General features: G+C 43.1%; 1 protein-coding gene across 8 annotated transcripts in view; it reads right to left on the bottom strand.

Moving 5' to 3' along the window:
- The window catches only part of LOC144506358 (sex comb on midleg-like protein 2), a 216,951-nt gene that overhangs the window by 126,379 nt on the left and 74,301 nt on the right, over positions 1–16,271 (bottom strand). For all 8 annotated transcript variants that reach the window (XM_078232360.1, XM_078232365.1, XM_078232362.1 and 5 more), the window contains exon 3: positions 3,303–3,371. In XM_078232360.1, coding sequence (XP_078088486.1) covers positions 3,303–3,371 — 69 coding nt within the window. The remainder of the gene's footprint in view (positions 1–3,302; positions 3,372–16,271) is intronic.

Raw genomic sequence — 16,271 nt, 5'->3', positions numbered from 1 at the left:
AAATCACTGGCTCCAGAAAACAAAATTTACATTGTCAGAATTTCAACTGTTAACATAGAACATAGAACAGTACAGCACAGAACAGGCCCTTCGGCCCACGATGTTGTGCCGAGCTTTATCTGAAACCAAGATCAAGCTATCCCACTCCCTATCATCCTGGTGTGCTCCATGTGCCTATCCAATAACCGCTTAAATGTTTCTAAAGTGTCTGACTCCACTATCACTGCAGGCAGTCCATTCCACACCCCAACCACTCTCTGCGTAAAGAACCTACCTCTGATATCCGTCCTGTATCTCCCACCACGAACCCTATAGTTATGCCCCCTTGTAATAGCTCCATCCACCCGAGGAAATAGTCTTTGAACGTTCACTCTATCTATCCCCTTCATCATTTTATACACCTCTATTAAGTCTCCCCTCAGCCTCCTCCGCTCCAGAGAGAACAGCCCTAGCTCCCTCAACCTTTCCTCATATGACCTACCCTCCAAACCAGGCAGCATCCTGGTAAATCTCCTCTGCACTCTTTCCAGCGCTTCCACATCCTTCTTATAGTGAGGTGACCAGAACTGCACACAATATTCCAAATGTGGTCTCACCAAGGTCCTGTACAGTTGCAGCATAACCCCACGGCTCTTAAACTCCAAACCCCTGTTAATAAAAGCTAACACACTATAGGCCTTCTTCACAGCTCTATCCACTTGAGTGGCAACCTTTAGAGATCTGTGGATATGGACCCCAAGATCTCTCTGTTCCTCCACAGTCTTCAGAACCCTACCTTTGACCCTGTAATCCACATTTAAATTTGTCCTACCAAAATGAATCACCTCACATTTATCAGGGTTAAACTCCATTTGCCATTTTTCAGCCCAGCTTTGCATCCTATCTATGTCTCTTTGCAGCCTACAACAGCCCTCCACCTCATCCACTACTCCACCAATCTTGGTGTCATCAGCAAATTTACTGATCCACCCTTCAGCCCCCTCCTCTAAGTCATTAATAAAAATCACAAAGAGCAGAGGACCAAGCACTGATCCCTGCGGCACACCGCTAGCAACCTGCCTCCAATCCGAAAATTTTCCATCGACCACCACCCTCTGTCTTCGGTCAGACAGCCAGTTACCTATCCAATCGGCCAACTTTCCCTCTATCCCACACCTCCTCACTTTCATCATAAGCCGACCATGGGGGACCTTATCAAACGCCTTACTAAAATCCATGTATATGACATCAACTGCCCTACCTTCATCAACACACTTAGTTACCTCCTCAAAAAATTCTATCAAATTTGTGAGGCACGACTTGCCCTTCACGAATCCGTGCTGACTATCTCGGATTAATCCGCATCTTTCTAAATGGTCGTAAATCCCATCCCTAAGGACCTTTTCCATCAACTTACCAACCACTGAAGTAAGACTAACCGGTCTATAATTACCAGGGTCATTTCTATTCCCTTTCTTAAACAGAGGAACAACATTCGCCATTCTCCAGTCCTCTGGCACCATCCCCGTGGACAGCGAGGACCCAAAGATCAACGCCAAAGGCTCTGCAATCTCATCCCCTGCCTCCCACAGAATCCTAGGATACATTTCATCAGGCCCAGGGGACTTATCGACCTTCAGTTTATTCAAAACTGCCAAGACATCCTCCCTCCGAACATCTATTTCCTCCAGCCTACTGGCCTGTAACACCTTCTCTTCCTCAAAAACATGGCCCCTCTCCTTGGTGAACACTGAAGAAAAGTATTCATTCATCACCTCGCCTATCTCTACTGACTCCATACACAAGTTCCCACTACTGTCCTTGACCGGCCCTAACCTCACCCTGGTCATTCTTTTATTCCTCACATAAGAGTAAAAAGCCTTGGGGTTTTCCTTGATCCGACCCGCCAAGGACTTCTCATGTCCCCTCCTAGCTCTCCTAAGCCCCTTTTTCAGCTCATTCCTTGCTAACTTGTAACCCTCAATCGAGCCATCTGAACCTTGTTTCCTCATCCCTACATAAGCTTCCCTCTTCCTTTTCACAAGACATTCCACCTCTTTCGTGAACCATGGTTCCCTCACTCGGCCATTTCCTCCCTGCCTGACAGGAACATACCTATCAAGGACATCCAGTATTTGTTCCTTGAAAAAGTTCCACTTTTCATTAGTTCCTTTCTCTGACAGTTTCTGTTCCCAAGTGTGGTCTTCATAAATCTTATTCTCTACATACCGCTGAACAATTATCGATTTAGCAAATCAGCTAATTTTGTAGCATCACTATTCAACAAATGAGGAACAGCGCAAACAATCCAGACATTTCACACGCAACACACAGCATTGAGTAAACACTTCAAAACTGGCCATCCGTGAGGCTTTGAAGACCAACAGCAGGAGAATTGTAGAGAAAGTAGAGTTAAAAGTTAAGGCCTAAAAATTTATCAATATTACTTCAAAAAACTACAAAATATAAAAGGTTGGAAACAGTGATGACTTACAAAGTTCAGTTCAACATGTTTACTTTGGTATATCTATTATAATATAGGTTATTTAATTATGCTGATTTTACATTACAATGGCTCAATGGCAGTTATATACATGAAAAGGATATTTCTACAAAACATTGATACTTTAAACTTTCAAAATCCATTGATTCATTTCATGGAAAATACCACAAATTCGTAAAACCAATTTTCAATTTGTTTAGAATTATTGGGTTATTCTTAAAATAATTGAAAATAATTCCAATTGGTTTCTGCATCAAGCCGAGAATTAATTTGCTATGAACTGCAAATAAGCATACTCTATCCCCTGCGAGATGCAGAGTTCTGCTAACTTCATTCTCAAATGCTTTAAGTAGGTTATATTAACAGCATTTTGTACAATAAACTCATCTGAAGCTGGAACAAATTAACAAGTGGAAAAACAAAGACATCCTTTGGCAAGGCCACTGTCATGTCAGTCATCTAAATGTTGAAAATGTCATCAAGTTAATCAAAAAACTCAATCTTTCTCAACACTATTGCAATTACTTAACCAAATTAAGTGAAGTAAACACAAAACGATTTTAAGAGTGGTGCTAGAATTGTATTTTAACCACTTCCGTATCGTAAAACTTGTTTGCATGCAAATAAGCAAGAAGTTTGACAGTAAACAGAAAAATAGGGTATTTTCAAGCCATTCGTAGGTAACACCACAACTAAAAAACAAGATACCGACGCAAACTCTACTGGTGTAAAAGACAGAAAACAAACCAGACACTGTTGAAGTTTCATACAAGAAAGTTTTGTATCAATCTCCTTTAACATATCACACAATAATACTTACCACTGCTCTTTAGAGGGTTATTTGGTATATGGCTCTTCCCAGCTTTTTCTTTTCGATTTTCTTTTGAATCTAAAGTACAAATATGGTGCTTAATCATTAATCACTCTTCCAAAATAAGTTCTTCACATTGTTAGATAAAACTAGTGATTTACAGTTTGATTTATCTTTTATTTAAAAAATCCTCAATGGCTTTAAAATGCAGACATAGTAGATGATGTTATCTAACGAAGTATACATGCCTTAAATATTAATGTGCTTATTCTCTCCACGAATGCTGCCCAAAATAATGTTTGTTTGCAGCATTTTCTGTTTCAGGATTGACATCTGCACTATTTTACTTTTGGTCAGAACACTCATCCTTCCTCACTGTGTTGATACATGTGACTGTACTGTTAAGACGAATTTCACTATCAGAGTTTACTCATGCCCTCGGTATAGGATGATTAATCCTGAAGTGAAGGAGTTGATTTTAAGGAATATCAAGAAAGGCAGATTGAAAAAGATTATATACGAAGGGAAAATTTAGAGGGAAAATTTAGATGGCTTATTCATTGACAATTTACATTCAAAAATTAATGAACATTAATTAACATTCGGGCGGCACGGTAGCACAGTGGTTAGCACTGCTGCTTCACAGCTCCAGGGACCTGGGTTCGATTCCCGGCTTGGGTCACTGTCTGTGTGGAGTTTGCACATTCTCCTCGTGTCTGTGTGGGTTTCCTCCGGGTGCTCCGGTTTCCTCCCACAGTCCAAAGATGTGCGGGTTAGGTTGATTGGCCATGCTAAAATTGCCCCTTAGTGTCCTGAGATGCGTAGGTTAGAAGGATTAGTGGGTAAAATATGTAGGGATATGGGAGTAGGGCCTGGGTGGGATTGTGGTCGGTGCAGACTCGATGGGCCGAATGGCCTCTTTCTGTACTGTAGGGTTTCTATGATTCTATGATTAACTGGTATTAAATTCTTAAATATTTTAGTTGTACCTGAAATATCAAATACCTCTCTACAAAGAACCATAAAATCCTTAGTGTCGAAGGAGGCTAATTGAGTGTGTGTCAACTCTCTGAAAGAGCATCTTAGCCAGGCCCATTCCCCTGCCCTATCCCTGTAACCCCAATGCACTTACCATAGCTAATCCATCTAACCTACACATCTCTGCATACTACAGGACAATTTAGCATGGCTAATCCACTTAATCTGCACATTTTTGGACTGTGGGAGGAAACCGGAGCACTCTCAGGAAACCCACGCAGACAGTCACCCAAGGGTGGAATTGAACCCGAGTTCCTGGCGCTGTGAGACAGTAATGCTAAACCACTAAGCCACCACACAGCCCAGAAGCCAGGTGTCCAGAGAATCGTTGATTACAATACATTGACTTAACTTACATCCTTGTGATCAGTGCACACAAACAAGGTTCTATATGCATGATATACATAGCTTGGATGACTATGTGAACTGATTCTGGAAAGACATATTAGTGTTGTGATGTATCTCTGGTTCTGTTGGTATGGCCCCAAACATTTGTGTTTTACTACATTCAGCTGAGTGATATCCAAATCTCCTAAATGATGTCCAAGAAGTTCATGTGCTGACTGGAAATTGAGGCCAAAGTGTTTCATCTCATCTTCATCAGATCACTACCTCATGCTCAAAGAAGGAATAGCCGATGTGAAAACAATTTAAACAAAACTCAAAAAATGTCTAACATTAGATGCGACTCCGTGTAAGTAGTTAAAACAAATTTAAAGGAAATTGGCCAAAATTGGTTCTCTATATACCTATTGATCTGTGTTTTCACTTGGGGGAATTGGGGATGTGGAAAGAAAAGATCAGCCACATTTTTGATTATCCAGACTTACTAGGGGATACTAGGAGAATTGGCTAGATGGATTGGCTAGCACAGTTCCATTGTCTAAATTTCTATCTTCCTCCTACAAACCTGCATTCCAGACTGCTTTTATTTCAGATTTCCAGCATCCGAACTACTTTGCTTTTGTATCAGGGTTCAATTAACTGTCATTCCTTTCCCAGCATGAAGAACTTTTACTCTACTCTCCCAACTGATCTCCCATTTGTCTCTTTCCTCCCCTGCCTTCCACCCTAGCGGAGACCTTCCCTTTTATTCTTTCCCTGACACTGTTCCTGCTTAAAACCAGTTGCATCTTTTTTTTCCCAGTTCTGAAGAGAGATCAACCTGCAACATTATTCCTCTCTCCAGATGCTACTAATAGGAGTAGAATTAGAGCATGCTCAACATGTTACTTTTTTTAACTAAAATATTGCCTAAGGCTATGCAAAATAAACTTGATACAACAGCCTTATAATACAGAAAAAAGTAAAAACTAAAATTGTTTTTTCCATTCTTTGGAAGCTTGAGCGTTTTGCAGGGAAGGCGGCCTGTGGTTGGATGGGGCAGTAGCAGACCTAGAGTTAATCCAGAACTCCAAAATTCCAGTTTCATAATCCTTCAATTTAAATAAATTACATGGATACTGTAAACCTGTACAAATCACTACTCTGCCTCACATCTAATGTCCAATTCTAGGATGCATAATTTAACAAAGCTATCAAAGCCTTGGCGAAAATGCAAAGGTTATAATTGTACCAGATATGAAAGACTTCAGTTCCTAAGCATTGCTGAAAAAAGAACCATGTTCAAGCTTTTCATCCCGCAATCAAGACACTTTGAGAGAATACCAGCATAAGGGAGAAACAACAATTTATATTGTAAAAGAGACTGCTGATTAGTTGGCAAATGGGCTCTGATTGGTAGAGGCGTTGCCATGGAGAATGCACCAGTGACTGACAGATAAGTGCCAAACACGGTTTGAAATTTAAACCAGCAGCTTGACCTTGATGGTGAAGGCATTCCCCTGGGGAATGAATCAGTGAATGGCTGTTGCTTATGTTGTTTAATTGAAACAGGCACAATGTTCTGTCTGCAAAGAACAGGACCTTGTGTATTAATATATGTGACTTCCAGTACATGCAAATGTGCCACAGTGCGAACCTGACTGACAATCTTAAATAGGTTGTCAGTGTAACTTTTAGCACACTGAGGATTGAGAAAACATTGTCTAGTTGCAATGGGCATGGTATAAACCATACCAACCCTGCCAGTGCTAACAAAACTCAAAAAATGTCTAACATTAGATGCGACTCCGTGTAAGTAGTTAAAACAAATTTAAAGGAAATTGGCCAAAATTGGTTCTCTATATACCTATTTGATCTGTGTTTTCACTTGGGGGAATTGGGGATGTGGAAAGAAAAGATCAGCCACATTTTTGATTATCCAGACTTACTAGGAGAACTGGCTTGGCCATAGGAGACAGAGGGTAGTGGTCAAAGGGTCTTTTTCCGGCTGGAGGTCTGTGACCAGTGGTGTTCCGCAGGGCTCTGTACTGGGACCTCTGCTATTTGTGATATATATATATATATATATATATATATATGAAGATGGCTGGACTTGCGGATAGTGATGAACATTGTCGGGCAATACAGCAGGATATAGATAGGCTGGAAAATTGGGCGGAAAGGTGGCAGATGGAATTTAATCCAGATAAATGCGAAGTGATGCATTTTGGAAGAAATAATGTAGGGAGGAGTTATACAATAAATGGCAGAGCCATCAAGAGTATAGAAACACAGAGGGACCTAGGTGTGCAAGTCCACTAATCCTTGAAGGTGGCAACACAGGTGGAGAAGGTGGTGAAGAAGGCATATGGTATGCTTGCCTTTATAGGACGGGGCATAGAGTATAAAAGCTGGAGTCTGATGATGCAGCTGTATAGAACGCTGGTTAGGCCACATTTGGAGTACTGGTCGCCGCACTACCAGAAGGACGTGGAGGCGTTAGAGAGTGTGCAGAGAAGGTTAACCAGGATGTTGCCTGGTCTTAGCTATGAGGAGAGATTGGGTAAACTGGGCTTGTTCTCCCTGGAAAGACGGAGAATGAGGGGAGATCTAATAGAGATGTACAAAATTAAGAACATAACATCATAAGAAATAGAAGCAGGAGTAGGCCATCTAGCCCCTCGAGCCTGCCCCGCCATTCAATAAGATCATGGCTGATCTGAAGTAGATCAGTTCCACTTACCCGCCTGATCCCTATAACCCCTACTTCCCTTACCGATCAGAAATCCATCTATCCGTGATTTAAACATATTCAACGAGGTAGCCTCCACCACTTCAGTGGGCAGAGAATTCCAGAGATTCACCACCCTCTGAGAGAAGAAGTTCCTCCTCAACTCTGTCCTAAACTGACTTCCCTTTATTTTGAGGCTGTGCCCTCTAGTTCTAGTTTCCTTTCTAAGTGGAAAGAATCTCTCCATCTCTACCCTATCCAGCCCCTTCATTATCTTATAGGTCTCTATAAGATCCCCCCTCAGCCTTCTAAATTCCAACGAATACAAACCCTATCTGCTCAGTCTCTCCTCATAATCAACACCCCTCATCTCTGGTATCAACCTGGTGAACCTTCTCTGTACTTCCTCCAAGGCCAATATATCCTTCCGCAAATAAGGGGACCAATACTGCACACAGTATTCCAGCTGCGGCCTCACCAATGCCCTGTACAGATGCAGCAAGACATCTCTGCTTTTATATTCTATCCCCCTTGCGATATAGGCCAACATCCCATTTGCCTTCTTGATCACCTGTTGCACCTGCAGACTGGGTTTTTGCGTCTCATGCACAAGGACCCCCAGGTCCCTCTGCACAGCAGCATGTTGTAATTTCTTTCCATTTAGATAATAATCCAATTTGCTGTTATTTCTTCCAAAGTGAATAACCTCGCATTTGTTAACGTTATACTCCGTCTGCCAGATCCTTGCCCACTCACTCAGCCTGTCCAAATCTCTCTGCTGACCTTCTACGCCCTCCACATGATTCACTTTTCCACTTATCTTTGTGTCGTCTGCAAACTTTGTTACCCTACACTCAGTCCCCTCCTCCAGATCGTCTATATAAATGGTAAATAGTTGAGGCCCCAGTACCGATCCCTGCGGCAAGCCACTAGTTACCATCTGCCAACCAGAAAAGCACCCATTTATTCCGACTCTCTGCTTCCTGTCGGATAGCCTATCCCCAATCCACACTAACACCCTACCCCCAACTCCGTGTGACCCAATCTTCTTCAGCAACCTTTTGTGAGGCACCTTATCAAACGCCTTTTGGAAATCCAAAAACACCGCATCCACCGGTTCCCCTCTGTCAACCGCACTAGTCACATCTTCAGAAAAATCCAACAAGTTCGTCAAGCACGACTTTCCCCTCATGAATCCATGCTGCGTCTGCTTAATCGAACCATTCTTATCCAGATGGCCTGCTATTTCTTCTTTAATGATGGATTCCAGCATTTTCCCAACTACTAACCGGCCTGTAGTTACCTGCCTTTTGTCTATTTCCTTTTTTAAACAGCGGCGTAACATTAGCCGTTTTCCAATCCACCGGCACTACCCCAGAATCTAACGAATTTTGATAAATAACCACTAACGCATCTGCTATTACCTCTGACATTTCTTTCAGTACCCTGGGATGCATTCCATCCGGGCCCGGGGACTTGTCCACCTTCAGTCCCGTTAGTCTACCAAGCACTGCCTCCCTGGTAACATTAATTGTATCGAGTACCTCTCCTCCTACCAACCCTCTATCGTTAATATTCGGTAAACTATTTGTGTCTTCCACCGTGAAGACCGACACAAAAAACTTATTTAAAGTTTCAGCCATTTCCTCATTTCCCACTATTAAATCCCCCCTCTCGTCCTCCAAGGGTCCAACATTCACTCTTGCCACTCTATTCCTTTTTATATATTTGTAAAAGCTTTTACTATCATTTTTTATATTTAGAGCTAGCCTAGCTTCATAACCTATCTTTCCTTGCTTTATCGCTTTCTTAGTCGTTCTTTGTTGTTTCTTAAAGTTTTCCCAATCTTCCAATTCTCCACTATTTTTGGCCACTCTGTACGCATCGGTCTTTAATTTAATACTCTCCTTAATTTCCTTTGTTATCCACGGCTGGTTATCCCTTTTCTTACAGCCCTTCTTTATCACCGGAATATATTGTTGCTGAGTACTGAAAAGAATCTCCTTAAAAATCCTCCACTGTTCCTCAGCTGTCCTACCTACCAGTCTGCTCTCCCAGTCCACCTTAGCCAATTCAGCCCTCATCCTATCGTACTTCCCTCTGTTCAAACAGAGGACACTGGTATGGGACCCTACTTTCTCCTCTTCCATTTGTACCAGAAATTCGACCATATTGTGATCACTTGACCCAAGAGGGTCCTTCACAAGAACATCCTTAACTCTACCTACCTCATTACACATTACCAGATCTAAGATAACTCGTTCCCTCGTCGGTTCTGTAACATACTGTTCAAGGTAACTATCCCGACAACATTCTAAGAACTCTTCCTCCATCCCAGCCCTTCCAACTTGAGTCAGCCAATCAATATGCAGGTTGAAGTCCCCCATGATTATTGCCATTCCGTTTTTGCACGCATCCATTATTTGCTTGTTTATAGCCCTCCCCACCTCAACATTATTATTTGGGGGCCTATAGATCACGCCTACTAGTGTCTTTCTCCCCCTACTATTCCTTATCTCTACCCATAACGATTCCACGTTTTGTTCCTTAGAGCCTATGTCATCCCTCACTACTACCCTGATATTATCTTTTATTAACCCCACCATCTTTTCCTTCCTGTCTATTCTTCCTAAATGCCTGATACCCCTGGATATTCATCTCCCAGTCCTGGTCTCCGTGCAGCCACGTTTCTGTAATGGCCACTAGATCATACCCATTAGTGCTGATTTGCACCATCAACTCATTAACTTTGTTCAGAATGCTTCTTGCATTCAGGCAAAGTGTCTTTATTCCAGCTTTTATCTGGACCCGATTTGATGAAACGCTATCAACCTCTCCCTCGCCCTCTACTCCTTTAACTACTTGAATGCCCTCATTCACTTGCACTCGCTCCCTCTCCACTACCATTGATTTCGTAATTCCTCTTACCTCTGCACCCTCCCCCCCCCATAAATTAGTTTAAAGCCCTATCTACAGCCCGAGTGATACAATTCGCTAGGACTCTGGTCCCAGCACGGTTCAAACAGAGACCATCCCATCTATACAGGTCCCATCTGCCCAAAAACTGGTGCCAATGCCCCATGAATTCGAACCCATTCCTCCCACACCAATCCTTAATCCTATTAACCCTGCGCCAATTTGCACGTGGCTCAGGTGGTAATCCAGAGATTACCACCTTGTTGGTTCTGCTTTTTAATTTGTTCCCCAGCTCTTCGTACTCCCTCTGTAGATCCTTAGTTCCTGTTTTGTTGATGTTATTGGCACCTACATGGACCACGACAACTGGATTTTCACCCTCCCACTCCAGATTCCTCTGCAGCCCAGATGATACATCCTGGACCTGAGCACCAGGCAGGCAACACAACCTAGGGTATTGCTTCTCCTGGTCACAGAGAACAGTGTCTATGCCCTTAACTACACTATCCGCAATTACTACTACATTTCTCTTTGATTTCTCCGTTGCAGCAAATTATGAAGGGGATAGATAGGGTGAACGGTGGGAAGCTTTTTCCCAGGTCAGAAGTGACGATCATGAGGGGTCATGGGCTCAAGGTGAGAGGGGCGACGTATAACTCAGATATTAGAGGGATGCTTTTTTACACAGAGGGTGGTGGGGGCCTGGAATGCGCTGCCAAGTAGGGTGGTGGAGGCAGACACGCTGACATCGTTTAAGACTTACCTGGATAGTCACATGAGCAGCCTGGGGATGGAGGGATACAAACGATTGATCTAGTTGGACCAAGGAGCGGCACAGGCTTGGAGGGCCGAAGGGCCTGTTTCCTGTGCTGTACTGTTCTTTGTTCTTGCTCTGAAGTGGATATGGTCAGGTAATTTTCGTTTTATTGGTTGCTTGCATTGACCTTTGCAAACTATCCAACTTCAAAATCAAAGAGGAGTTTTGGTCAACTAGATAAGTCAACAATGAGACCTGGTATCAAGTGCACATACATGAGTTGTGTGTGAAACTTATTTAATTATTTTCATGACTTCAGTGCATGCATAAACTCATGCATGTGTATTACCTATTATTGACAAATTCACTCGCGGTTTAAGTGACAAACTCAGACGCCATATCATATTACAAAAAAGACAGACAGGTTTGCACTTATCTAGCACCTTTCATAACTACCAGGCATCTCAAAGTGCTTTACAGCCAATGAAGTACATTTTGAACTGTAGTTATTGGAGTAATTCAAGAAATGCTGCAGGCACTACATGCACAGCAAACTCCCACATGCAACAGTATCAGATACTCTGATTTTGTGATGTTGATCAAGGATAAATATTGCCCAGGATAGGGGGATAGCTTCCTGCTCACCCTCAACAGTCCCATGTGTGAAGTTGTACGAACTAAGTAAGGGCATGATGGGAAAATTGGTCAACTATTTGTTACAATATAAAGGGCTGGCCAAAGCTATTTCAAAATGCCAGACCCCTCTAAGAGTTAATAAGGCTGTATGAGTAAATAAAACAAGATAAGGTCAGGGAGGAAGGAGTCACCGACCTTCTTCTGTTCCATCAAAGGACAAGATAAGGGCATGAATAATGAGACAAAGAGTTCTTGGAGGTCAGCAAGTTAAAACATGATCAATGATATTGCTCACGATTCTATTACTAATCGAATTCCTGAATATGCTCTGGTCACGAAAACTGATAATGATCATGTATAAATACTGAACTGTTTCTCTGTGTAATTGCGGACTTGTGAAAGAATCAGCAGTTGTACCAACTGCTCTCTGACCCCAAGTTTCAGCCATATACTACATGCAGTTTTTCGTAAATAAAGACTAAGTTATTTAGTCGAAACAAATTTTGTTGAGCCTTTCTATCACAGTCAAGAAGCAGGAAAGTTTCCACTTCAATATTTGATGCTGTGAGCAGAAACCAATACCCTGAGTGAATTCCGTGGGGGACTGAAGAAGTGATCGAGACACGACCCGGAGGGAAGAGACGGACGCCGGCACAAGGTAAGATTTGCCTTAGTCTCTCTCTCTCTCGGATCGGTGCTACGACCCCTCGTCCCTGACGGAGGACACCAATAGGTGACGCTATTCAAACCTAAATTGGACTGTGAGTAGAATATTTAGGGTCAGGGACCCGTTTGTGTCCAGCCTAAGGTCAGGGACCCTTTGATCTCGTGTTGCATCCGGATCTGGGTTACACAGGCTTAGTTTGGGTCAGGGACCCTGTGATTTGAATTTTGTACCAGGAATTCTTTTTTAAAATGTTTTTGCCAGGGGCACAGTATACTGACGTTATGGGACAGAGTTTAGACAAAACGGGGGACAATTCTCCATTGCTTTTTATGTGTTCTGAGTCCCCTACTCAGTAACGTAATTTACGTCGCTTATCTACCACACTAAATAGTAAATTAGGTACCGATATTTGGCCACTAGGCGGCACATGGAACTTGGCAAATTGTGCTGCAGCAGAAAAAGCTATTTGGGAAAAAAATGCAGGTTGCAAATGGAAAACTTTAATTTCAAAATGGAAAAAAAAGTCAACTAGGCACCACGAACAATCGCTATTAATGAGTTGGAGGGATAACACCCGCAAAAAAGGGATTGATGAATGTGTGGACGGGAAATCTAAGGATTGGGAAACTTTAAAATTAGAATGTGGACTTTGGTATAGGAAGCATCAGGGGACAAAACGACAGGGTGGGGGTACGAAAATCATCGGGTGATAGGCAGGTTGGGCTAGCCCATCAGGTTAAACAACAGGAGGATCCTCCCAGTTGCCCTGGCATGCCGCTGTTTCCCTATTCAGGCAATACGGAGGAAGAGGAGGAGTTCTCCTCGATGCTGTTCAGCTTCCTCGTCAATTGGCTATTATTAAATGTGCTGCGCACACGAAGGGGGACACTCCTGTGCAATTAGGGAATGCCCGTGCTGATTCAGCTGCTGAGGCGGCAGCTGTATCGGCCTCTGTGATTGTTCCCACTGGGGGTAATCAGGCTCTAAATTGGGTACCTGCATTGGGGATGAAGGGCATGCCAGAGGTGACTGAGGTTCAACATTTACAGAGGGACGCCTCTGATTCTGAGCGCACACTATGGAAGTCAATGGGGTGTTCGCACTTCTTGACACGGGACCTCTGGCTTACTCCAGTTGGTCAAGTTTGTATCCCGGATTCTTGATTGCCGGTACTTATTGACGATTTGCATTCTTGTACCCATCTTGGCAAGGAGGGAATGGTACAGCTACTTCTAAAGACTTGGTGGCACCCAGATTTGAATACAGCAGCGCAAACGCGGCTGGATAGATGCCTTATTTGCATGAGAAATAATAAGGCATTAAATACCCTCCTGGAACCACTCCCTTGCCAGATGGCCCTTTTGCCTGTATATAGCTTGATTTTATTGAATTACCAAAAGTACAGTGCTATGAATATTGTTTAGTAATAATCGATGTGTTTAGTAAATGGATTGAAGCCTTTCCCACCACGAATTGTACTGCACATACGGTGGTAAAGTTATTGACAGAAGTTATTCCCCGTTTTGGGGTACCCAAAATGGTGAGCTCAGATAATGGACCACATTTTGTGGCTCGGATCAATACTGTATTGTGCGAAGCACTCGTAATTAAACAACAACTGCACTGCGCGTATCACCCGCAGGCTTCAGGAATTGTGGAAAGAGCCAACGGGACTTTAAAAGAAAAATTATCTAAATTGACTGAAGAAACGGGGTTAAATTGGCTAAAGGCATTGCCCTTGGCACTATTTCACATGAGGGTGACTCCACATTCGCGGACCGCACTGCCAGCTGCAGAAATAGTCTACGGTCGGCCAATGAGGACTCCCTGGGATGCCCATGAAAAGCCCCTGGAGGGAGTAGACCTCCATGTGATGGGGGAACAGATGCAGAATTATTTGAAGCAATTAACACTTTCTCTGAAGTTTCTCCACTCACAGGTGAAACAAGCGCACCTCCCAGTGACAGCAGGAATAGCCACCCCTCAATATCCAGTGATCGAACCCGGAGACTACGTATTGGTGAAGAACTGGGACAGAAAGAAGTTGGGACACCGCTGGAGTGGTCCTTTTCAAGTACTATTGACCACACCGACTTCCGTCAAGCTTGAAGGACATACAAGTTGGATTCACCTGTCAGACTGCAAGAAGATTGTCTCCAACCCAGATACGAACACAGGATGAAGATCTTCATTATATTTTTTGGACTTCCTGGACTATTTGGCCTTAATGGCCACTCGGTAGTGAAAAAACGAACTGCATGCCAATACCTATTTATATATGTTGTAGTTCCTTGCGGTCATATATTTATGCTGAAAAATTGAATATAAGCAAGTGTTGGGTTTGTACCCACATCCCCGTCCATTCGAGGGAAGGAATACCTCTCCAATCCCTCCCATTCCAGATAGCAGAGACAGTTGAATGGATTCTACATCAAAACCAAACAGGGATTGGAGGAGATATGGGAGAGTGGAAATCGGCTGGCTATGAAATGGCTAGGTTTTTGGCTTGGTACCAGCCTGCTTATAATCATGCCTTGCTTCCACCCTCCCTTACCATCCCCTCGAGTGATGTGTGAGGTTCCCTATGTTTTAGTAAATTAGGGAAAGGAAAGCTGATGGGGCAAAGTAGATGTAACCTTACAGCTGAGTGGCAAGGACCAGTAGCAAACCTATCCACCAAGGGTATGTTTATTCTTGATTGGTCCAGGGTATGGAATATAACCTCTAATAGCTCATGGGCACATACTTCCCCAACACCCTGGGTGACATTGACTGATGATTTCACGGCCTATAATGGAACGTATTTCATATGTGGCACGAAAGCATAATCGTGGCTTCCTACCAATTGGATAGGATCCTGTTATCTGGGATATGTCGTACCCTACATGCACCACCTATCCCCCCCCTTCAGCATCACCCCTCGCAAGCCAAAAGGACCATTAGCGGAACCAAATGGTTCCTTATGATGGCCTTTCCACTATATGGAAGGGGCAGGACAGCCAACGAACTGATTCTTATGGAACTGGCAAACGTAACAGCAGCAGAAGCCAGGGCAACTGGACAGGCACTGGCCAAGGTCTCGACTGAGCTGGTGGCTGTCCGGACCGTGGTATTACAAAATCGAATGGCTTTGGATTATCTGTTAGCCTCACAGGGAGGAACATGCACCATTGTAGTTCAGGAATGCTGTACTTATATCCCAGACGCCTCTGAAAATATCAACCTGGCTGACCATGTTAAGAGACATGCTGATCAAATTCAAGAGATTGGCCGTGAATTTCATGATTATAACCCACCGGGTTGGTTAGGATGGCTGGATCACAGATTATTTGATTGGATCTTTAAGGCCTTCATGCTACTACTACTACTGCTACTGGGGATAGGATTGCTTGGTTGCTTGTGTAAATGCATCGTTAATCGGGTCATGGAAAAACCTATTTAATTAGTTGTCATATGACGACAAAAGGAGGGAATGTGAAGTTGTACAAACTAAGCAAGGGCATGATGGGAAAATTGGTCAACTATTTGTTACAATATAAAGAACGGCTGACCAAAGCTATTTCAAAATGCCAGACCCCTCTAAGAGTTAATAAGGCTGTATGAGTAAATAAAACAAGATAAGGCCAGGGAGGAAGGAGCCACCGACCTTCTTCTGTTTCATCAAAGGACAAGATAAGGGTATGAATAATGAGACGAAGAGTTCGAGGTGGTCAGCAAGTTAAAACATGATTAGTGATATTGCTTATGGTTCTATTGCTAATCGAATTCCTGAATATGCTCTGATCACAAAAACTGATAATGATTATGTATAAATACTGAACTGTTTCTCTGTGTAATTGCGGACTTGTGGAAGAATCAGCAGTTGTACCAACTGCTCTCTGACCCCAAGTTTCAGCCATATACTGCATG

Source organism: Mustelus asterias, chromosome 17 (assembly GCF_964213995.1).
Source record: "Mustelus asterias chromosome 17, sMusAst1.hap1.1, whole genome shotgun sequence".
NCBI classification, from domain to species: Eukaryota; Metazoa; Chordata; class Chondrichthyes; order Carcharhiniformes; family Triakidae; genus Mustelus; species Mustelus asterias.
The sequence above is the reverse complement of the archived record's forward strand: the minus strand, read 5'-3'. Positions and strand labels throughout refer to the sequence as shown.